The 23,918-nt window shown below is 52.8% G+C and overlaps 2 protein-coding genes across 7 annotated transcripts in view; one reads left to right on the top strand and one right to left on the bottom strand.

The window, feature by feature from the left end:
* Positions 1 to 56: 56 nt before the first annotated feature.
* MRPL40 (mitochondrial ribosomal protein L40) lies at positions 57 to 3,025 on the bottom strand. 3 transcript variants are annotated; one of them, XM_067699914.1, is made up of 4 exons: positions 2,975 to 3,025; positions 2,531 to 2,614; positions 1,279 to 1,437; positions 57 to 469 (listed from the first exon to the last, which is right to left on the bottom strand). In XM_067699914.1, exons 2-4 carry the CDS (start codon positions 2,533 to 2,535, stop codon positions 145 to 147), a joined length of 489 nt encoding a protein of 162 aa, XP_067556015.1. In that variant the 5' UTR covers positions 2,536 to 2,614; positions 2,975 to 3,025; the 3' UTR covers positions 57 to 144. The 3 variants fall into 3 exon arrangements, with proteins under 3 accessions (XP_067556015.1, XP_067556013.1, XP_067556014.1); XM_067699912.1 differs by lacking the exon at positions 2,975 to 3,025 and adding an exon at positions 2,763 to 2,910; XM_067699913.1 differs by lacking the exons at positions 2,531 to 2,614; positions 2,975 to 3,025 and adding an exon at positions 2,763 to 2,840.
* A 641-nt stretch (positions 3,026 to 3,666) lies between these two features.
* HIRA (histone cell cycle regulator) overlaps positions 3,667 to 23,918 on the top strand; it is a 74,348-nt gene continuing 54,096 nt past the window's right edge. For 2 of the 4 annotated variants that reach the window (XM_067699915.1, XM_067699916.1), the window contains exons 1-4: positions 3,667 to 3,799; positions 20,052 to 20,114; positions 21,340 to 21,450; positions 22,628 to 22,718. In XM_067699915.1, the coding sequence (XP_067556016.1) occupies positions 3,763 to 3,799; positions 20,052 to 20,114; positions 21,340 to 21,450; positions 22,628 to 22,718 (302 nt within the window). In that variant the 5' untranslated portion in view covers positions 3,667 to 3,762. Of the gene's footprint in view, positions 3,800 to 20,051; positions 20,115 to 21,339; positions 21,451 to 21,525; positions 21,659 to 22,627; positions 22,719 to 23,918 lie in introns of those variants that run through there. The other 2 variants (XM_067699918.1, XM_067699917.1) reach the window with 1 other exon arrangement.

The following is a 23,918-nucleotide window of genomic DNA, read 5'->3' on the forward strand; positions in this document are numbered from 1 at the left end:
CCCAACCCCCGTGCATGCTCAGGTGAATTAACTGTGACTCTGACCTAAGACAGACACTTGGTTAAATGCATTTATTCACAGCAGGCCTGAGCCTGGGGGTGCAGGCTCCCAACGGCAGCGTCCTGAGGGCAGCTGCCTGCAGCTCTATCTCTTGAACTCCATCTGTGTGTACACCTTGGTGATATCGTGGTACCTGCCTTCCGGGGGTTGGTAGTTGGCGATCGGCGGTGTGTAGTCTGGCCCTTGTCTCTCAAAGGGAAACAGACTGGGGTCCCGCTTGGTGGCCTCGGCATGGAGTTCTGGGGCCGTGAGCTTCAGCTCCTGCAGAGCTTCCCGCTGGGCCTCGAGCAGGGACGCAATGGCGCCCCTCTCCATCTCATGCTCACACTGCTTGTACAGTGCCCATTTCTTCAGAAGCAGGGCTCTCCGCTCGTTCTCTTCAAAGGGGAGTTCCACTGGCGGCCGCTGCCTGGGAACACAGAGCCAAGGGCATGAACCTGGGGGCGCCAACCGACTGCACGGGACCCGAGTGTCCCCACTGCCAGACGCAGATGGAACTTAGGGACAAATTAAGGGACAGAATGTTGGATGTGGCAGCAGCGGCAACTGACACCTGGAACCACTGCCATTTTCTTTACGTGAAGAAAAGAAACAACAGTGCTCTCAGCAGATTGTGGCAGCATGTCCTCTGTGCCAAGCAGAGCCTGCTGGTGGGGAAACGTGGCTTTGGAGAAAAGTCAAATGGTGTTATGAAAACGGACACCAATATCCCAGGGAGTCAAAGCCTGTATCAGCCCTGGAGACCCAAAAAAGCACCTGCCTTGTCCCACTTACATGGCGAGGTACTACTTTATAAATGGTACGCACTTCTGACAAGAAGGCAACAATCCCACCAACCCCACACACGACACATCCCAGCTCTGAGCATTTGCATCCTAGAGCAGGAGGCTAAGGGTTTCCTACCAGCAGGAAGGGGTAAGAGCTGCAGGCCCAGGGCCCCAGTTGTCAGTCACAGCTAAACTCCTGCAAGAGCAACACTCCAAACTTGCTCCAGCATCTGCCCTGAGCTTCCTTCCCAGAATCAGCCATTCAGGAGCAGCGCCCAGGAATGCTTTCTCCACCTCCCACGAGACAATCCAGGAGAAGAGGACTCAGAACAGGGCCAAGCCAGCCCAAGCCTATGACCCCTTCCCATTACAGGTGTGAAGTGCAGACAGAACTTCCTGACAGTCACAGAACTCCTTTGCTCTGAAGACCTCAACCCTAGAGGGCCCGTACCTCGCTTTATTTAAGAACTTAACGGGCGTGATAAAATCCTCAATGGGAACGAGCTCCTGGCTCGCCTTTTCCAGTCGTCGGATCCTCTTTTTCAAGCGCTCCTTTGCTGCCTGGTCTTTTTTAAGGTCCACCTTCTTCTTCTTTTGCAGAGGTTCTGCTCTAAAGGATAAAGCAAACACTAAACATTTTCCTCTTTGGCCTCATGAACGTGTAGAGACATGGCACTAGGGAAAGTGCCTGCAAACTTGTACCGAGCTCTCCCGCAGGAAAGGACCGTGTGGGCCTGGCCTCCCATGCTGAGTGTGGCAGGGAGACGGCCTCCACAGGGGGTCCTTATGAGAACTATGTGGGCACGGTCAACCCAGGAAGGCGTGGAAAACCTCCGTGGGATGTCAGGGTATAAATTAAAGGGAAGTGCTCATCTTTAGTGAGGGGTTTCAGGTGGGCCTTGGGATAGCACTGAAAAGTGAAAATACCAAACTGATGAATTAGAAGCTCGTTACTCACATTATTTATTTATTAATTGAAGTATAGTTGATTTACAATGTGTTAATTTCTGCTGTACAGCATAGTGACTCATTTATACATATATACATTCTTTTTTATATTCTTTTCCATTATGCTTTATCTCAGGATATAGAATATAGTTCCCTGTGCTACACTATAGGACCTTCTTGTTATCCGTTAGAAGCTCGTTACTCACATTTTAAATGGATTTGTGATTTATAAAAATGATTTGACTAAGAGAGTATAATAAAAATAACTGGCAAGTTCCTGTTTATACTTTCTGAGATTTCTTAACAAATTTCCCTATTCTCGAGCACGGACAAAAGTCTGATTTACCCTCAGGAACACATCTCCTATGCTGATAAGTTACTATTCAGAACAACCGAATCTCGAGCATCAAGACTGAGTTTTATGAGTTAAGTCCCTAGAAAGTATTCAGGGTCCCAGGTGGAAAAAAGAATCCTCTCACCTCCCCCCACCTTTCTGGAGAGTAAGAAACGGAAGAGCTGTCTGTGCTCTTTAAAATTTTACACAAGAATCCCTTGAGAGCTAAATAACTTTTCTTTAAACCACTTTTGCATTTAACTTTTGATCTCTGATTACAGATTTAACAGTATTTCATATGAAAAGACATAAGGGCATCCATCTAAATTTAACTGAGAAACTTCGCAGACTGAACATCGAGCATCCTTGCTCGCTGGGTTCCCGTGCGCGAGCCCCCAGGCCGGGCCCGCGGCCGGGTTACCTCATGGGCACGAGTCCCCAGAACGACAGCAACGAGGCCCGCTGGTGCGCGTCCCTCGTCTGCGTCGGCCGCGCTCCCAGGAGCCTGGAAGAGACCGAGTGTGTATCAACGCCCGCTTCCCCGTTAAGGTCACTCACGAGCCCCGTAACTACGGGGTGAGACCGCCAAGGCCAGCAGGGAAGCTCTCAATCCGCGTCCCCGCGCATCCGCGCCCCGACCTCTCCGCGCTCACCGGCTCGGCGGGCGCAGAGCCGCCCTCAGCGCCGCGGCCGCCATGCCTCCCGGTCGCCTACGGCCGCTTCCGGGCGCGCGCCCCTAGGCGGTCCGGCCCGCGGTGCGCCGCTCTCGGGTCCGACAGCCGCGCAGCCCCGCGCTCCCGCGTTCCGGCCGCCGCTACTAGCCCTGCCTCCAACGTGGCCCCGCCCCGCGCCCGGCGCCTCGCACCTCGCGCCGATCAGGGGCTTCCTTCCCGCGGGCGCCGCTCCCTTGCCTCTCCCTAGCCGCTCGGCCTGCGCCCCGCGAGGGCCGAGACCAGCAGCGGGGCCGAGGGGGCTAAGAGTCCGCGCACGAGAGGCGGCCTGGGCGTCCAGTAAACGCTCCGGCTCGTTCGCCGACGTCGGAGCCGGGCCGCGGTGGCTGCACCGGCGCGGCACGTGGCCTGCGCTCGCGGGCGACAAATGAACACGCGCTGGGGGCGGCGGAAGCCTGTTAATTAGTCGGCTCCGCACCGGCGGGCAGAGCGGCGAGGCCGTCTGCGCCGCCCGGCCCCGCCCGGCCGGGGCGCACCCCAGGTCCCGCTCGCCCGTCCGCGCGCTCCCTGCCGGCCGGCCCCTCGCTCGCGGCCGTGCGGGGCGGACCCGAAGAGGAGCCGCCTTCCCGCCCGGCCGGCTGAGGAGCTGGGCGGCCCGTGAGCGCGGGGAGCGGTTTCCCGCCGGGGCTGTTTGGCAGGTGCGCGCCGTGACTTCCGGCGTTGCCCGGGAGCCGCCGGAGGAGGAGCGGCGCGGGGGATGCGGCTGTGGCGGCGGCGGCGGCGGCCGAGCGCGGGGGTCGGCGGCGGCGGCGGCGGCGGCGGCGGGGGTCGCGGGCCGACGATGGCGCGGCGGCGCTGAGGGCGGGGGGCGGGCGGCGGCTGGAGGGCGGGCGGCGCGGGCGGCGGCGGCTCCATGGCCCGGGCGCGCTGAGGGACGCGGCTCTCGCCTCAGCCCGGCGGCGGCGGCGGCGGCGGCCGAACAATGAAGCTCCTGAAGCCGACCTGGGTCAACCACAATGGTGAGTGCGCGCGGGGGTCGCGGGGGACCGAGCCCGGAGACGGGCCGTGGTGTGGAGCCAGGTGGGAGCCGCGCGCAGGCCTGCCCGCCTCGCTCCGACGCCGAGTGCCCGGTGCCCGCGCCGCAGGGCCGGCGGTCGCGGACTTTGTCCTCGCGCGAGGAGATCGGGAGCCGGGCACGTGCTCGGCCACGTCCGCCCTCGCCCCGGCCCTTGCTCCAAGCCCTCGGCCACCCGCCCGTGGTCCGGGCAGGGTTAGGGGAGCGGCCCTGGGCGCCGGCCGGGATGTGCCAGGACGGTCCAGTGTGTGAAACTGGAGCGGAGTGGCCTTTCAGTAGCGGGGTGTAGACCTGGAATGGGCACGTCTTTCCATGCCAGAGGGGCTGGATCTGGTGACAGTGCTTTAGGTGGGGGACCGTGATTCTGGGCTGAGATCCCCCAGCCCGAGGAATTACGTTCACACTGAGCTGGAGCATGAGGGCGACTCGGATGGGGCCCACGGGGCACAGGTGTGTGCTCGGAGAGGGCCTGCCTTAGCTCTGGGGCAGCGGCCCTAAAGCACACCCAGGGAGCGGACTCATCCAGTCCTCTGGTAGGGAAGAGACTCTGGTACAGAGAAGCGCGGTAACCAGCAGTTTTGCTGTTGTTCTACCTGGCTCGCACACTTGCTGCAGGAGTTGGCCTTCGCCCCCTAGGAAGGTGAGGGGAGCGAGCCCCCATCCCCTGCCGGTAGCAGTGAGCTCAGGGAGCAATACTCCAGCTGAGGGCCCGCAACCTGGATGGCCCGACTGCTGGTAGGCAAAGAGTCACCCTGATTCTGTCTTGTTCCTCATTTCTACTTTGCTGTGCGACTAGAGGGAGCTAGTTTTCTTTTAGAACAAGTTGGGTAGATGCTTTTGCCTTTCTTAAGTGTGTTGCTTTTTAGTTTTGAACTTGATCTCAAGATGCTTGCTTTCTATTGCTGCAGCCTTTCCATTTTCTAGCACGACATCCTTCTCGTTTTTCAGGGCCCAGGTGAGGTCCCCTTTTCCTTTTGTTACCATTCCTCTTGAGTTACTCCACTAGATGCGCTCTGTCCCTGTGGGTGTACATTCCTTGTGCCCCTAGGGTGCAGACTGCCTTGCTCCCCTCTGCATTCCCTGCCACACTCAGCAGTGCCTTTCACATAGAGGGTCTGCGATAAACGTTGGCTGAGCAGGTAAGAGAGCTGAGGTTGCCATAACTTACTAAGACAGCTGGGTTGACAGTATGTGAAAGCAAAAGCAGTGAACTCTGGTTTCATTTCTCCTGTGTTGGTCTCCAAGCGCATTTCCTGACGTGTAGTGTGAGATCTTTCCCTGGAGAACTGGGCAAATGTTCAGTAATTATAAATTATGGTGCTTGTGAATCAGGAAGGGAAAAGTTTTTACGATGAGCTAGTTTGCTGTGCAAGTGAAGTCTGAAGGAATTTTCATTTTGACACTGCCTAGATGAGGTTGTGTGTGTTGTGTACCCTTCTCCAGCCTTCCTTCTACCATGTAATTTATAACTTCGTGATAAGCTCCTTTGTAGGACACAAGTTTTATGTTGTGTAGGCACAAGTAAGTCAGGATGCTTAAGCTATTGTTTAGGCACAAACGAGGGAGAGTCTGCAGCCAGGCCGCAGCCAGTAGTCCCCGCCTGGCAGGGTGGGCTGAGCTGTGGGCCTGGGGCCTCTTGTTGCCGCAGCCTCTCCACTGTCCTCGAGTAGAACCTGATAGTATCTGCCCTGCCTTTTTTGTAGCGTGATTGTGGTATTTGCTTGGGAAGGAAGACAAAGTGTTCCCCGAGATAATAGAAGAAATTGAGACTCTTTTAAACCTGTTCTTTGTCAGGTTTCCTTTCTTTCAAAATCTCCTGGAATCACCCGTCTCATTGAGTGTTCGGGACTGTCGGGTAAATTACTTCTCTCCTGAAGGACATACAGATGGTCTGGATCAGTACTGAGCTGTCCTTTAAAGACTGGTGAATAGGGGGAGCTGCTGGGGGCGAGCGCTGCTTAGCCAGGAGCCCAAGTGGTGGGTGGTGGCCAGTAAAGTCGAACATGCTTTGGATTAAGGGACCCAAAAGACCGTGGTGGTTTGGAGAGAGCATCACTGCACTTTCTGGCTTCCTGACTCTGCATTCAGTCTCCTGACTGATTATGCAGCGCGAACATACTTTTTCTGGGGTCTGAAAGCCTGAAGAAGGAGGGAGCAGAGAGCCCTGCGTTTTCCCTGAGGTGGCAGGATTCATCAAATAGTGTAAGCGGGCAAATTGAAAGCAGAGAGAGAAGTGTTTGTTGGGTGCAGGTGTGTTCTCAGTCTTCGTTTTTCTGGCTGATGATAGTAGTGAGACCTTTCCTCTAAGGGAGGGTTTCTCAGTCTCAGCACTATTGACATTTTGGGCCACATAACTGTTATGGAGACCAATCTGTGTTGTAGGATGTTAGCAGCATCCCTGGCCTCTGCCCTCCAGATGCCAGTAGCATCTTCACTCTCACACACACACACACAGAGTTGTGACAACAGAAACTGTCTCCAGACATTGCTAGTGTTCTCTGTTGGCCAGGTCACCCCCAGTTGAGAATCACTGTTCTAAGGTGATGGGTTAAATATTGAAGTCATGTCATGGTAATGAGCTTTGAGCATGGAATCAGACTGGATTCAAGATGTCATCATTTATTAGCTGTAGATTGTTGGGCTTGTGACTCCACTTTCTGGGCCTTGGTAAAGTTGAAGCTATGTGCCAGGCATTGTTCACACACACACATACATACACACACACACACACACACACACACACACACACACGTGTTTTACTCTGTGTTCTTGGATATGGCATTCCTTATGTATTTTATTTTAGGCTTGGCCAAAATAAGGTTTATTTCTAAGTTAGGTTATGACCATATATTTGTTAGAAACTGAAAGCAATTGGGTTTTTGGTTGTAGGAAAATGCAGTTTGTATGTTGAGAATCATTGAGATTCATGGTTCTTCCCATCGCAGGGCCTTTGTCCCTGAGAGTTTTTCTGGAATTCTTGTGGTGTTCATGCACAGCTCTTTAGTGAAGCCCATTCTAACCAGAAGGGCCAGGACTGAAAGGACACTCATTCTCCTTTGAGTTCATTCTCCTGGCAGTGTTGTAAAAAGGTGTATGGCAAATTTTCAATAATGGGATAATTTGTCAGTTAACTGCATTGCTTTATGGCATGTGTTTTTTCTCCTGTCCTATAATTGGATTCTTTTCCCTACCTCTTCTCATTCCACAAAGGATTTAAGACATTCTTCTGAGGCATGTCCTGCACCTGAGTGATAATGAATGTCAGTTTGAAGGGGAAACTCGAGGAAGGATGACCCAGTAATGAAGCTGGCCTGGGTGTGGAAAGGCTCTGCACAGCTGCTCTGAGAGCAGGCCAGGAGGGATCCCGGTAGTGACGTTTTGTGACTGCCCTGGTCATTCAGGTAACCTGTGCAGTTGGCCCAGATCAGGGCTTCTCAAACAGGCCAGAGTCTGGAGACATTTTTGGTTTTCGCAGCTGGAGAGGGTGGAATGTAGGTGGAGGACAGGATGCCGCTGAACTAGAATGCTCTGCAGCCTCATGGATGCTCCTCTGCAACAGTCTCCTGGCCCAACGTCCATAGTGCCGAGGCTGGGAAACTGCTCTAGGTGAGAGTACCTTTATATCGTTATTTGGCCTTTTCATCCATCCAACTAGATTGTAAGCTTCTTGAGGACAAGGAATTTGCCTATTATTTTGGAGTCAGATAGTCCTGTTCTTGAGTCTCTGTGCTCTGCTGCTCACCAAAGTGTGTTACAGAAGGTTCTTTACGTCTCTTATCCTGGTCTGTTAAGTGAAGCGGGTAACAGCTGCTTTGGCTGCTGCCTGCTCACCTGCGAAGGCTCAGGAAATGCACACTCTCTTCACAGTGTCACACTGACTTAACACCTGAAGACAGTAGAGTGATTTTTAAAAATAACCAGAATATATTTGAAGAGGATTCGGAAGAAAACTGGGTGGGATTTTGCCTTAGATAATACACTTGTGGGATTTACACTGATTTATACACTGAACGTTGAACCCTTCTGGAGAGAAGTTCTGTGGGGATCAGAGGTAAAAAGATGCTCCCTGTGCACGGAAAATTGTGCCAGGTGGGAGAGGGGAACAGACCACATTCTAGAATGCAGGGCAGAGGGTAGCCTGGGGAGGAGGGTGTGGTCTGTGGGTGCCCTTGGGCTGGGTCTGGACCACAGGAGGACTGTGAGGCAGAGGAGGTGCCACTGCTGTGGGAGCATCAGGAGTGGAGGCCCAGGGAGGGCTGGCGTGTGGAGCATGTTAGCACAGAGACTGCGCGGGTGATGGCAGGTGGGGCTGCAGGGCAGAGCCATGAGCACCTGCCTAGAAGCTTGGACTCCTTCTGGGGGTTGCGATAGGGGAGCATGGGGCGTTTCTGAGGAGGCTGGATGTGGTTGGAAGGCCCCAGAGGAGCTGGTAGACATTCCCTGGGCCTAGGTGAGAGGCCCTGATGGAGGCAGGGAGGTCAGTGGTAGAGGTGCACACGGGGTAGAGGCAGGTAGCTTTGTAGATTGGAGACGCTCAGAGTTGATTTCTTCAGTATGCTGAGAACAGAGTAGAGTTGAGGGCTAGGAAATGAGGTTTTCTTAAATATTTCTTTTAATTTAAGGAGTGGTTAAAAAGATGTTTTCACCTTATGAGTTGAATTGAAGTTACACAGCTGGGAGGGACCTCTGGGCAGTGCCTGGCCTTGGCCATTGAGGGGACCTGCTGCCTGCCTTGACCCCTCCTTTTCCCCAGAGGTACGAGGCTACCCTGTTCATCCAGGGTGTTTGCCTGTGGACTGCAGAGGTGTCTGGCTCATGAAACATGGGTCTGGAATGAGCCCAGGGGACCATACATTGATGCAAGCACATTTTATCCTGCCGAGACGAGCAGCAACACCTGGAGGCGGGAGCAGGCCATCGGTTCGTCCACGTCATTAAAGAGCAGGGAGGGCATGTCGTGGACACTGAACGCCCACCCACTTCTTCCTTTCCATCAGAACCCCAGGGTTTTCCTTTTGTCTGCCTTCTTCTTCGGGGTCTTGATAGCCCTGAGCTGGAGTGTGGGTGAGTGCCCAGGCCTCGTTGGGGAACAGCCATGTGATGCCATTCTAGGCAGTAGGACCGGGAGGGGATGTCTGCTCGGGGTTTCTGGGGAATAATCAGGTAAGAAGAGATGCTTGAGAGGCCCATCTCTCTTCTCCTGGACTTCACTGCGTCTGTGTGTGGCAGCCAGCCTGTGACCCTGAGGACAGGGCTCGCACCGAGGATGACAGGAGGGGAAGGTGAAAGGAGTGGCTGCTTATGCCGCTATGAATGAACCTTGAAGCCAACCCTTCTCAGGACTTGTCACGTGACTTAGTAGGTTACCCTTGAAATTCTCTCTGACTTGCTGCAGAAAGAAAACATTCCTGACAGTACAGTTGGCAGATGGGAACTGAGACAGTAAGTTTCTGTAAGGAGAAAAGGAGATGCAGGAGGGGAGCTTAGTGAGGTGACAGAGGGCAGGCCTCATAAACGAGAGTGGTAGGTGGGTGAGTGCGGGAGAAAGCCCTGGGGTAGGGGTAGGGTGGGAGGAGTTTAAATAAGGTTCTTTGGGGAAGCCTGAATGAGAAGGTAACATGTGAGCAGAGACCTCGTTGCAGGAAGCAGGCGGTGAGCTGGATGTGTGTGTGCCCAAGACATACCTGGGGTGCTCTTGGACTCCCCACCTGCGGGGCGTGAGGGAAGCAGGGCTGGACAGGTAGGAGCTGGTCGGTAATGCAGGTACCGCAGAAGCTGCAACTGGCCCTGCTGGGGGGCTGGGTGAGCCCTTCAGAGTTGTCCCGAATTGGGATGAGGGGCTCAGGCCTTTATACTCCCACATCCACAGTCATCGGGTGCAGGCTGTCCCTGCCAGGAGACCTGATCTTGGTCAAAGCAATTCTTCCGCTGAGGAGCTGTCACAGGCTGTAAACACTCCCACAGCTGGGGGGGTGGGGGGACGTGTTTCAGTCCTGGAGGGAGGGCACCTGGACAGGGCATCATGGCAACCTCCTAGGCCTGATGGAGGTGAGGAAGGCGGCCCTCTGTGGGAGGAGCATTTCAGGCAGCGAGAATGGCTAGAGCAAGCTTGCCTGGTGGGTCTGAGGAAGAGCAAGGATGTGGGAGCAACACTGGGAGGCATGAGCAGCAGGAGGTGAGGCCAGGTGAGCAGTGGACTGGCTGGAGGACCCGCACGCACGGGCCCTCCATGCGGCTCGAGTAGAGGAGTCCCACACCTGGCATGCTTTCAGATCTTGCTGGCCACTGCACTGGGACTCGGCTGGGCAGCGGGCATGGGGGCAAGGGCGGGAGCTGGAGGACCTGGGAAGAGGCTGTGGCAGTGATCCAGAGGTGGCCAGGGCAGTGGTGGTGCAGTGAGTGTGTGTGTGGTGGGGGGGTATACATAAACACATACACACATGTTGGTGTTGAAGTGTAATTTACATAGTGAAATGCACAGACATGGTGAGTTTTGACAAACAGGTACACTGTAACCTGTTCCCCACTCAAGATACAGAATGTTTGCACCTCCCCAGAAAATTAGAGTTACAGTAGTGAATGTAGTCATCAGGTCAAATGTGGGGTGTGAGATGGGGGGGAAGGGGAGCCCGTAGGATCAGTAAGACTGTGAAGGAGCAGATGGGGAGGAGGAGCCAGGTTCAGTGACGTGGGGTGACCAAGTCCGGCCCCGCAAGAGGCCTTCCCGAAGCGCCTGTATGCTGAGGGACCTCAGCCTCCTCCTCCTGAAGCACCAGGGCTCTGAGCTGGAGCTGCTATTGAGGAACAGGACGGCTGCTTTGTTTTTGGCTGTGTCCATTGCCAATCTGATTGCTCTAGGGTACGTTAATGGTGTGTGAAAATCTGGATAATGGAGCACTTTGTGACTTTATACTTGTAATGTGGAAAATGTAAAGTAATTTTTCTTATAAAAGTAATGCCTGTTCAATTTAGAAAAAGTTAGAAAATACAAAAAGGAGAACACATTGTTAAAACTTTTTAATATGGTCTTTCAGACCATTTGGAAAAAATCACTGGGTAACACATTTTGTTTAGTGTGCATACCACATTATAAAGGTACCTGGGTTGTTCAAGATCTTAGCCAAATGCCCGATATCATAATAAATCCAGTGTTTTTATTGAGTAGCCTCCCTTCAGACAGCTGAAGTGTTACCATGCATTTTCCACTTAAATGATATTGTAGGGTTGTTGTTTTTCTTTTTTCTTTTTTTAATTGACGTACATTAATTAGTTTCAGGTGTACAACATAATGATTCAATATTTGTTCATATTGCAAAATGATCACCGCAATAAGTCAACATCTGTCACCTCACATAAAGAATTATTTTTTCCTGATGAGAACTTTTAAGATTTATTCTCTTAGCAACTTTCAAATATGCAATACAGTATTATTAACTATAGTGTTATTTTCTTAGTTGTGGTTGTTGTTAAACAAACTTTCTCCTCTATGGGAAAGTTCTTTTTTTTTTTTTAATTTATTTTATTTTTGACTGTGTTGGGTCTTCATTGCTGCGCGTGGGCTCTCTCTAGTTGCTGCGAGCAGGGGCTGCTTTTCGTTGTGGTGCGCGAGCTTCTCATTGCGGTGGCTTCTCTTTTTTGCAGAGCACGGGCTCTAGGCGCGCGGGCTTAGTTGCTCCGTGGCATGTGGGATCTTCCTGGACCGGGGCTCGAACCTGTGTCCCCTGCATTGGCAGGCGGATTCTTAACCACTCCACCACCAGGGAAGCCTGGAAAGTTGTTCTTAACTGCTCTTAATTCTCTAGTGGATCTAGATAAGGAGGGATGACTCTATTTATAGAAATTCATCTTGCAGATACCTTTTAAGGAATATCTCTGTTCTGTAAAATTAGAGGAGAAAAGAGTATGAAAAAACACCAAAGCTTTTTTTTTTTTTTTTGTGATACGCGGGCCTCTCAGTGTTGTGGCTGCTCCCGTTGTGGAGCACAGGCTCCGGACGTGCAGGCTCAGCGAACATGGCTCACGGGCCCAGCTGCTCCGCGGCATGTGGGATCTTCCCGGACCGGGGCACGAACCCATGTCCACTGCATCGGCAGGCGGACTCTCAACCACTGCGCCACCAGGGAAACCCCAAAGCCTTCTTGATTGTGTGTTGGCAAATGCTGCAGGAGATGTGAGGAGGTCTGTAAATGATATACCTGCACTTTCTTCAACTCTAGTTCATGGCCCGCCCTCCCCCCACCCCGCCCCTCGCAAAAAAAAACCACCCAACCCAACAACGGTTGCTCCAGCTTCCTTCCTGTGCTGTGTTTTGAATGTCTCAGGCACCTGACACCTGAGGTGTCCCTGCAGTGGTGCTGACTTAGGGAGACCAAGAAGTTGTGGTTGAAGCGGTGGAGGTCCCAGCTGCAGACGGCTCTGTGCAGCCAGGGCTCTGCTTCCCCTGCAGGGGTTCGCCAACATGAGTCCTCCCTCAGTCAGGAGGAGCCCACCTTCCCAGGATTGGGATGCTAGTGACATGGAATGTGTGTTAGAACTGGGGGCCTCTGCCCAGCCTTTCACAACATCAAGTGTTTATGGAGTGCCTGCTGTGTGTCGCTGCCCTGGGGAGACCCCGTGACTAAGCAGACAAAAGTGACTCAGCTCTCGGGCTTTACATTCCGGTGGGCAGAGTAGACAGACGTGCAATAAAGGAAGCGACACCTACAGTACGTGGGAAAGTAGATCAGTGTTAGGGGGGTTGTTGTGCCAAGCTGGGTGGTCAGGGGAGGCCTCAGTGCAGGGAACGGAGGCAGGAGGGAAAGAGCCAGGGTGGGCGCTGGGTGGGAGTGGAGAGGAAGCGGGCGCTGGACTACCAGTGGGGGCAGGGGCTGGTCTGGAGTTGAGGCCGGAGAAGTTGCGAGTCGTGTGGCTGTTGTGAGGCCTTGACTGAGATGGCAGGTTTGGGCGGGAAGACCAGGAGCTGCTTGTGGCGATGTGAGGGCTAGAGGCCTGGCAGGCGGGCAGCTGGACAGAGGGGTTTCCTGCCCAGCAGAGAGCAGAGAGCTCAGGTGCAGGGTTCCCTCCAGAGAGATTGCTGGTTGTGGGACGTGCGCACTGTCACCTGCACGAGAAAAGCATCCGCTTCATGATGACAGCCACTGGTGTTTTGATGTTTACCTTTATCAGACACAGACATATATGCAGTTTTTAGAAAACAGGCTTCATGTGTACATATGCACATTTATTCCTTATTGGGGTGGTTGTAGATTCCCACGCAGCTGAGATCCTCTGTACACTTTGCCCAGTTTCTCCCAGGGGTGACGTTTTGCAAAGCTGCAGTCTGATGTCACAATGATGTTGACAGACCCCACCTGCCTCACTCAGAGCCCACTCTTACTTGTAGCGTTCATCTGTGTGGGGTGGCTGCTGAGTCCCACACAGCTTTGCACCTGTGAGGGTTCATGTATCCACAGCAGTCAAGACCAAATGGTTCGAACACCTTTACAACCATACCCACCTCCCTCCCACGCCCCTCCAGCTTGTATACATATTTATGTGGTTCGCTTTGGTTTTGGTTAGCATTTTTTTAAGTTGTGACAAAGTAAACCATAACATAAAATTTACCATCTTAACCATCTTTTAAGTGTATAATTCAGTAGTGTTCTGTATGTTCACATTGTTGTGCAGCCAGTCTCCACACCTGTTCATCATGCAAAACTGAAACTCTGTCCCCATTAAGCAGTAACTCCCCAGTTCCCCCTCCCCCAGCCCCTGGCACCACCATCTACTTCCTGTCTCTATGAATTTGACTCCTCTAGGGACTTCATATAAGTGGAATCATACAGTATTTGTGCTTCTGTGACTGGCTTATGCAAATTAACATAATGTCTTCACAGTTCATCCATGTTGTAGCTTGTGTCAGAATTTTTCCTTTTTATTGCTGAATAATATTCCATTGTGTGGACATACCACATTTTATTTATCCATCATCCATCGATGGACATGAGGTTACTTCCACCTCTTAGCTGTTGTGAATAAAGCTGCTATGAATGTGGGTGTACAAATATCTCTTCAAGACCCTGCTTTCAATTCCTTTGGGTGTAAACCCAGAAGTGGAATTGCTGGATCACAGGTAATTCTATTTTTAATTTTTTGAGGAACTGCCATACTGGTTTCCACAGCAGCTGCACCATTTTTCATTCCCACCAGCAGAGTACAGAGTTCCAATTTCTCCACATCCCCACCAGCACTTGTTATTTTTACTTTACTTTTCTTTTTTTGTTTTTTTTGTATTGAGTTTTAGGAGTTCTTTATATATTCTGGACATTAATTCCTTATCTGATATGTAATTTGCCAGTATTTTCTGTGGGTTGCCTTTTTATCCTGTTGATAGTATCCTTTGATGGGCAAAAGTTTTCAAGAAATCCAGTTTGTCTATTTTTTCTCTTAATGCCTGTGCCTTTGCTATCATATCTAAAAAAATCATTGCCAAATCCAATGTTATGAAGCTTTTTCCCTGTTTTGTTCTAAGAATTTTTATAGTGTTAGGTTCAACCTTTGGGTCTTTGATCCATTTTGAGTTAATTTTTGTAGATGGTGTTAGGTAAGGGTCCAGGCTCATTCTTCTGCATGTGGATATTCAGTTTTCCTTGAACCACTTGTTGAAGAGACTGTCCTTTGCTGTATTGAATGGCCTTGGCAGCCTTTTTGAAAATCTGTATTCTATTTCATTGGTCTGTGTGTCTTCATGCCAGTAACACACTCTTTTGATTACTATAACTTCGTAGTAAATTTTTTTTTTTTTTTTTGCGGTACACAGGCCTCTCACTGTTGTGGCCTCTCCCGTTGGCGGAGCACAGGCTCCGGACGCGCAGGCTCAGCGGCCATGGCTCACGGGCCCAGCCGCTCCGCAGCATGTGGGATCTTCCTGGACCCGGGCACGAACCCGTGTCCCCTGCATCGGCAGGCGGACGCTCAACCACTGCACCATCAGGGAAGCCCCGTAGTAAATTTTGAAATCAGCCAAGTGTAAGACCTCCCACTTTGTTCTTTTTCAGAATTTGTTTGGCTATTTGGAGTCCCTTGAGATTCTATATGAATTTTAGGATGGGTTTTTCTGTTTTTGCCCCCCCCCCAAAAAAAAAAGTCATTGCAGTTCTGACAGGGATTGCATTAAATCCGTACAGCTTTGGATGTTACTGACATCTTAACAATATTAAGTCTTCGATTCATGAAGATGGGCTGTTTTTCCATTTATTTGTGTTTCTGTTGGTTGTCTCGGCACTGTTTTCTAGTTTTCACGTACAAGTCTTTGACCTTTGTTAAGTTTACTTCTAAGTATTTTTTTCTTTTCGATTCTATTTTAAATAGAATTGTTTTGTTTCTTTTGGATTTTCACTGTTAATGTGTAGAAATGCAGCTGATGTTTGTTGATTTTGTATCCTTCAGCTCTACTAAATTTGTTTATTTTGTGGAATCTTTAGGGTTTTTTACACATAAGATCATGTCTTTTGCACCCACCTTATATTTTAATATTGTTTTGTAACTTCTTTTTCACTTAATAAATGTTTCAAACATTTTCCCATGTTTCACGTCTAATTACAAATTTACCAAAGTTTGTTAGAACCAAGTATTATTGGGTCATATGGGCACAGCACACAGTGAATGGAGGCCTCGCCCTCCCCAAACTCCTCGCGAGCACGATGCACTAAGGGACTTCCAGTCAGTTCTGACCCGTGAGCCGTCAGAGTGTAAAGGCCAGAGGCCCTCTGGCTGCATAGCAGGCAGCTGGCCTGTCTGCCCTCCGTGCTTCCTCCCACTTCTCCCCGCCAGCACTCCGCTCCTCTGGGAAGCTCCCTGAAGCCAGGAAGGAGGATTCTATCTGAGCGCCCTGGCTAAAACCCAGCTTCTGTAACTCACTCTTTTCTGCCCGATGACGAGCATCTGTACTGCAGTCCTCAGATCAGCACACACAGACAGGAGAGTGTGGAAGCGGGGTGCTCTGTGTGCGCTGAGGAGGGGTCCCCAAAGGTGTCAAGGAGGGGCGACCTGGAAGCAGAGCTGAGGAGAATGGGTTGGTGGGTGTCGGGGGAGAGAGTGCTGGGTGCTGACAGCTCTAATGGTCCAGGGAGTGTGTTAATTTAACTTTTGTCTCTGTCTCTGTACAAAGAGGAGCTGAACACTGGAGGGGGTTGGGAGCTCATCTTTGTCCTTGTGCTGGGCCACATGGAAAGTTCTCGAACTAGTCCAGCCACAGCATCCCTTCCCTCAGCTCCACCGCCAAGAGCCCTTTAGAAAAAGGAGGACATGTGAGCCACTGCTCTCCTTGGGGCTGGAAGGTCCACTGCCTTAGCGGGTGGACAGCCAGCACCATGCCGGTGGCCTCCTCTAGGTCCACTTTTGTGTGTCCCCAGGGCGCATCACTGCAAGAGGAGACAGTTATGCCAGCCACGCCCCTCACTGGGGTGCACCCTGATCTCAGAAACAGACGTGAGACTTAGGCCTCAGAAGCATGTGACTCGGCATCTTAATCCGTCTTGCAAGGTGCTGGTCAGGGTGACTGTGGCCTCCCCATTTTGTAGATTAGGAAACTGCAGAGGAAGATTAAGTAACTTACTCGAGGCTGTGGAGCTGGTGAGCAGCAGGACTGAGGATCCAACCCATGGGCGCTTACTGCCCAAGCCCAGGCCTGTTCCCAACCCCCATTTCTGGCATCCCACTGCCCTCCAGCTTAGCAATTCCCTCTCCGTCTGAACAGCTAATGCCCTTGCCCCAGAGTGGCAGTTGGGAAGGTCTGCACTCCTTGGTGGCACCCTGCCTGTCTGTCTGGCTCCCTCCCCACTCTGCCCATGCTGCACTGCACAATGGCAGGTCGGACCCATTCTTGATTCCATGCCACATCCCCTCGTCTTGGGGGTCCCCTCACCCACTCTTTCACTGACTTCTCAACCTTGGGGACTTGGGGCAGTTGTGATTTCTGCAGGAAGTCCCCAGGATGAGTTAGGTGGCTCCCCACCCGTGCAGACCTCTGTCACTGGACTTAGCTGTGAGGTTCATGTTGTCTACGTTTTGGCGCTCCCTGGGCAGGGCCAGGCTTCTGTATCTTTACTTTCTGTCTGCTTAGCCCAGTGTCAGCTCCTAGGATGGGCTGTGATTGGTACCTGTGCAGTGGAGCCCTTGGGCTCTGTATGTTCTTGGGGGGTCAGGCTGGCCCGTGACTTGTAGGCAAGTGACTTTGATGCGCTCCAGGAGGGAATACAGACTTCAGGAGCTAACCAGCACCCCGGGGGCTGGTGGATGCTCCTCACTGGTGGCCACTTAAGACTGATGCTGGCTGAGCTGGAACTTTCTTGGTTAAGATGATAAATGGTCAGCTTGGGTTGGCTTAAGCAGAACAGTGAATGAACTGGCATCTTGGGTTATCTCGTGTATAACAAACCACCCCCAAACTTGCTGGCTTAAAACAACGGCTTTATTATCGTTTGTGATGCTGCTCTTGGCAGGGCTCGCTGGGGCCAGCTCATCCCAGCTCCTCACGGGCTCTACTGGGGCAGCTTGAGCAGCCCGGGGCTGGAACAGCTCACCAGGGGCCCCGGGGCCTGGCCTTGAGGCCCACTTCTCACTCCGTGTGGCCAGCTGGGGCCTCGTCTCAGCAGGATGGTCTCAGTGGAGTTGGACTTCTTACATGGCAGCAGGCTCTCTCCAGAGGGCAGATGTTGAATGAAGCTTCCTTGCAAGCCCGCCACACATTCTGTTAGTTAAAGGCGTCCAGGGCCAGCCCAAATTCAGGGGGCGGGGTGCACACAGGCTCAAAGAGCCGAGGAGTCCAGGGCGATGCTCGGAGCAGCAGGCCCGGTCCTGCACGCTCACGCTTACACTCTCGCCCGCCTTCCCTCTGGCTCACTAGCCCTCATTTCTCCCCTCTGGGCTTTGCGGGGATGGGTGTCCCCCAGGCAGGTAGTTTACTCCTTGGGCTTTGGGGCCAGATACCTGGCCTCTACCAGGCAGCTGTGTGGCCTTGGGCAACTTTCCAGACCTCTCTGCATGCCTCCGTTTCCCCCTTGTGGTGAAATGAGTGAGGGAAGGCCCCGGGCCATGCTGCCTGCTGGTTTGAGCAAAGCCCGGGAGCAGTGGGGGGCCGGGGAGCAGTGGGGCTGGCCCTGGAAAGGCAGCGCCCCTCGGACGGACCCCCGCGTGGCCCTGGCCCTGGAGGAAGGCACGGCCGGGTCGCAGCCCCTGCCCCTGGAGACACCTGCTCTTCTGAGTTTCACGAGGCCTTAGCGGTGCCAGCTGCTCCCTGTCCCCTGGCGTCCAGCAGGGCCCCACCAGGTCTCGGCGCTGGGTGGCTGGGCCCATGGCCCCACTCGTCCTTTCTCTTTCTCACAGCGCAGGTAGCAGGAAACCACCTTCACAACGGCTTCCCTCCAGCCACTCAGCCTGTGGGGAAAGGGTGGCACGTTCCCAGCAGCGCATGTGGGACTCTGGTGTCATTGGTGGCAGCCACTTGGCCTAGGAGGGCGCAGGTGTCCCCGCCTGCCTGAGTGTGCGCCCTTCAGGTCCTCTCCGCTGTGCTCTCTGCACCTGCCTTCCTGGGTCCCCCAGGGGATGGTTTCTGGGCTCTTTTCTTGAAGGTTAAGGGGGAACTGTTAGGGTCTGGCCTGCAGAGGAAGAGCTCTGGCGGGTCGGCTGCTCTGCGCTGGAGAGAGTGCGGCTGTGTCGGGGCTCGTCCCACGTACCCCGGGAACAAGTGCTCACAGTGGCCTGGGACTGAGTTTCCTGTGTGCGGGGGATGGCTTTGAACACACTGCGTGTGCTCAAGACTGGTCGGCAGCTGCTGGGCTGAACTTGACCTGTCACTGTAGAGCTCTGGCTCAGGGACCGGGGCCTGTTGTAGAGGCTTTGCTGTTGAAGTGACTGCCCTGCTACTGGAGACGCAGTAGGGCGTTTGCATTTCGCGCCTCTGCTTGCTGATAGCCCTGCACCGCTGCTTCCCCCAGGACTGCATAATGACCAATAGAGGGAGGAGGCACTTCCCTGGTCTTGTGGAAGCTCACTCTCAGCTTGACAGTGGGGGTGGGCCCTCCAGAAGAAAGTGGGGTGAGCTGGGTGCCGCCTGGGGCCACGCTGGCCTTTTGGTGCCAGCACTTGATCTTCCGTGCTCTCATGGGAGCCCTGGCAGGACTTTCAGCTCTCAAGCAGCCACCGCTGGCCCTGCCCAACCCGCACTTGCTGCCACGTGATTCCAGAGCTCGTGACCCTCATGCTAGTGTCCATGCCACCACCTCTTGGGTGACAGAGAAAGCATCCTCAACTAAGAGACCCCTTGGCAACAGCCCTTTGTATCAACGACCACTGATGTCCAGTTCGTTGTCAAGTGTCTCATTTGTCCCTGAGCAAATATTTCTGAGCCACCTTCCCAAGGCCCAGGCCAGAAGCTGAAGGAGGCCAGGGAGCTGGACAAACACCCACTGGGCACAGGCATAGTCTGCTGTGGCGCCTTTGCCAGCCAGGTCTGCCCAGCTGGCTATCCAGCTTCATGGGCCCCTGGTGGGGGACTGGGCCCGTGTTGTACCACAGTCCTTCCCCCACAGGGACTGACTGTCTGATTGACCACACCATGGGGCCATCCCTGGAGGCTCAGCTGGAGGAGACATTGAGAAGGCGACTCTCCATGGACGTCAATGCAGCAAGAACACACGGGGTGGGGGGGCTTTTGGGAGCAGGGTCACGACAAGGGAGGCGGTGCCTATGCATTGCAGCCACTGGTCCTGCGCAGCTGTCAGATGGCCAGGCAGAAGAGCCAGGCTACCTGTGTCCCAGCTGCAGCCAAGTACAAATCCCTGGGTAGGGAGATGGCTGAGGTGCAGCCCCTGTGACTCAGGGCTCTTGTCCCTAGTAGCTCGTGGTCTTTCCAAACATGCACACCTGGCAGGTGGTGGGCTTTCGTCCGGTGGACCTCAGTGTAAGTGCCGGGGTCTGCGGGCTCAGTCCCGCAGTGACAGGATGCTTTGTCCCACTTTCAGACTTTAAGCTATTCGATGTCCCTTGGAAAGTCTTTTAACTCACAGGTGATTTATTGGTAGCCTGTTTTTTCCCCTAGGAGCAGTGATTAGGGGCGTTACATGAATAACCAATATTTTAAATGTTTGAGCTTGCTGCTATTTTCCAATGAATAAAAGCCAAGAGAGATGTTATGTGTTTTTTTTCTTTGTTTCCAGGCAAGCCAATTTTTTCAGTTGATATTCACCCTGACGGGACCAAGTTCGCAACTGGAGGACAAGGTATGTTCACAGGTAGTGGAGGGAGCGCTCACAGCCCTGCGCCTCACCCCATGTCTCATGATGCCCAGGAGCTGGGAGGAGGGAGAGGGCCTGCTGCTCATCAGCATGGATGTGCTAGGTCACATCTAAGCCCTTTGTGGCTCTGGCATACTCTCTGTAACTACTTTGGCAGCAGATTCCTGCTGACTAGGTTCATATTACAATCAGTCTGCATCCCCACCTTACTGAGCATGGGGAGTGGCCGGTGGTCCTGTGGACAAAGCCCCAGCCCCAGAGGCAAGGTCTCTGGTAGCATTTGCTCACCTTGAAAAAGGGAGGAGGTGGCTAAATTATGAAGTTAGTCATGTAGTCATGAAGCTTATTTTTCTGGGCTCAAAAGAATTCAACTGTGTCACTCAGGAGCTCTGGACTTAGCTGGGGGGCCGGAGTTTTGTCCTTGTCCACGAGAGGGGGCGCACCTTCCCGCCCGACTTGGCACAGTGAGGTCTTGGGAGCTGTTGAGGAAATATTTTTACCTACTGGCCAAGAGGTCATTTCAAGTGTGCTTTATGGTAATTCTGACATGTCCATTTCTAGGCACTTACTAGTTTTTGCCTTCTGTAACAGAAAGTTAGTGAGAGGTTGCCCTTTTTTAGTTATCAGTAATGGAAAACATTACTAAAATGCATAGATGTATATTTTTAGCAGAGTACTACTTCTGCTTATGACCACAGGAACCTCAAATGCCCTCTTTTAGTTGACCTCCCATCTGTAGGTGATGGCAAAGGGCAGGTAAGGTGGTAACGATCCTTTCCCTGTGTTGAGGGCACATTTCAGGCTTGGTTCTCAAAAGTGTCCAGTCAGCTGTGGGAACAGCAGTGGACCCCAAGCAGCACCTAGAGGGGAGGGGAGGTTGCGGGGGTGCCTGTGCACAGCTTCTTTGGGTTCCATATGAGGGGTCTGGGTTCTGGGTGGGCACGAGGACCTCCTAGGGGCCCCTGGTGGACCTGTGTTAGAGACCAGGCCAGAGTTCAGTGCAGACCCAGGCTGGCCTCAGCCTCCTACTGAGCCCACTGCCTCCAGTCCCCAGCGGCACTTGTTTTTGTTCACCTTCCCTGTGACACATAATAGTAACTCAGATCCTGCTGATCTATCAGCCCTGACTTCTGACAGCTAGGTGAGGGCGGGTCACAGGCTCCTATTGCCACTCCTGACACATTGAGTTGTTTCTGCTCCTTCGTTCCAGGACAGGATTCTGGGAAGGTTGTAATCTGGAATATGTCTCCAGTCCTCCAGGAGGATGACGAGAAGGATGAAAATGTCCCCAAGATGCTTTGCCAGATGGACAATCACTTAGGTATTACAGGGTGGCCCTTTGCAGGCTTTGCGTGTTGGCACAGTGCCCAAGGTTAGCACGTGTGTTTGTAATTAGAGAGATAAGGCCCGTGCGGCGGTAGCTCCCCTCGGCCTGCTGTCTGAAGGCACAGATGTTGGCTGCACACCTGGGTGAGTTATTCAGCAGAAGACTCGGCCTGCCCACAGAACCATCTTTGGACAGTCTGCAGGTACCTCTGGTGATTTCCTGCTCATGAGTCGTTACTGCCTGATTCCATGGGGCTTTGGGGCCAGCGACCTGGAAGCAGTAGGGTTCCGGGGAAGGGTGCACAAAAGACAGCTCACCAAATGTCTCAGATGGCCGCCGTGTCACTTGGGGCCCTTTGCCAGGCCCTTGTGGCCACTGGACAGTGTTGTAGTTTCCTTTCCTGCTGTAGTGCCTTAGTTTCCTGCCCTTGAGCATCAGGCTCTGGTTTCCAACCTAGCTGCCCACTGAGATGCTCCACTATCAGTTATGCCCCCTCCCTGTGTGCTATGTGTTCCTGCTCTTCCGACACACCCCTTGGCGTCCTCCACCCCAGAACACAAGGTGCCCGCAGGCCACGTGTGGACCACATCTTGGATAATGTCCCTTCTGCTGTGGGGCTCCAGAGGCTCTTGACCCATCAGGGCCAACAGGGATTTCTCCTGGCCTTAGTTTATAAGTGCAGGACCAGTCTACCTGCAGGGTTGACAAGTTTGGAAAAAGAGCTGGTAGGTGGCTTGAAGTCAAAGTTTTATGCTCTACCAAGCTGCTCCCCTGAAAGTTCTGGGAAAGGCATCTTGGCCTTTTTAGTACATGCCCTCATTTTGAGAATTATCCCTACTCAGAAATACATCTCATCATTCGACAGCCCTGAGATTTAGTTACTTACCAGTTTTCATGGAAAGAAGCCTTCTCCTATTGACTGTTTGATTAAGCACTAATGCTTCTCAGATGACGTAGCGTTTCCCCTCCAGACTTTGCTCTGGTATTTGTTCTTACAGCACAAGTAGGTTGGTGCGTGAACTGAATTTTTCTTCTGGGGCTCTCACACAGTAGGTACCTTGAGTAGATCAGATAGATTAGATTTTGTAAACCCTCTGCATCTTGCCAAACTGCACAAAGCAAATGAGCGTGGCGACTGGATTTTCATCACCCTATTTTTTTTTCTTCCCAGCATGTGTGAACTGTGTGCGGTGGTCAAACAGTGGGATGTATTTAGCTTCTGGGGGAGATGACAAACTGATTATGGTGTGGAAGCGGGCTACGTAAGCATCATTTTCTTTACTTCACATTTTATTTTTAGAAGCTTCTTTGCTGGTCTTTATCACAGTCGCTTTCCCCACCCTGGCCCTGAGGTCTCCACAGCTCTGACTCGATGAGTACCAGGAAGCACATGTAGGCGGGGGCAGCCGGGGCCTGACCAGGGCAGTGGGTGGCCACCTACCTGCCTGTGGACCTGCTCAGCACTCCTCACAGGGCTGCAGGGTTTCACCTGAAAAAGAAGGGCTCGTCCCTTCGAGGGCTGACATTGATGGCTTCATTTGTTTTGTCCTTCAAGTGAAATTTCCTAACACACAAGGTGCTCTGATGGGATCTGGGGTGGGGGATCTAGAGCATGCCCTCTTGCCATTCACCTCGTTCTCTGTCAGCTTTACCTGGGGCTCCCAGGAGCCCCACCTTCCCCGAAAGCCCCTGCTCTGCACCCACAATGAACTGACCATCTCCTGGAGTCTCCTAGGGTGGGTCCTGGGCCTTTGGGGCCAGCCAGGCTGGGGACCAGACCCCACCCTCCTGCTCAGCCAGAGTGTCCCCAAGGCTGTGGCTTGGCGAGCAGAGGCGCACTGTCTCCTTCAGCCCAGCCAGCTGCCTCCGCGAGCCCTTCCTGTAGGTTTGAAAGAATTCTACAGGAGCTAAGGGTGTTAACAGAGCCTCTGGGGGTCCGAGGTGTTGGTGCCATGTCTGCAGGGCTCCATGACTGCTCAAGGCCCAGGAGCGAGCACCCCAGTTCCAGTGCTTTCCCTGCCCCAGTATTCAGGCAGAGGCGTTCAAGTCCTTACAGGAGGGCTTGAAAAATAGTGTTGCTTCTGCTGCTTTAGCCTGCATAAATAACGTATTTAGTATACAGTTTGGAAAATTGAAGAGAAAAAAATCATAATCCCACCATCTAAAGGAAGCCACAGTTAATATTTTTGTATTTTCACGTGTGTCTTTCTGGTCCATTTTCCAGCATAGGTGATGTATGGTATCGTGTTGTATATGACATTCTGGGACCTGTTGCCTTCACTTAATTCTATCCCATGGACGTTTTCCCAAGATTGGTGTAGGCCGTGTAGCGTTCCATCCAGTGAACAGATCATAATTTGCCCAGTCAGCCCCCATTGTTCACCCGTTTGGCACTCGCCAGCCGCTGTCTGTCTGCTTTGTCTCTGCGTTGCCCGGAAGTCCCCGGGTGCCCTTCTGACTCC

Source organism: Pseudorca crassidens, chromosome 12, assembly GCF_039906515.1.
Source record: "Pseudorca crassidens isolate mPseCra1 chromosome 12, mPseCra1.hap1, whole genome shotgun sequence".
Lineage (NCBI taxonomy): Eukaryota > Metazoa > Chordata > Mammalia > Artiodactyla > Delphinidae > Pseudorca > Pseudorca crassidens.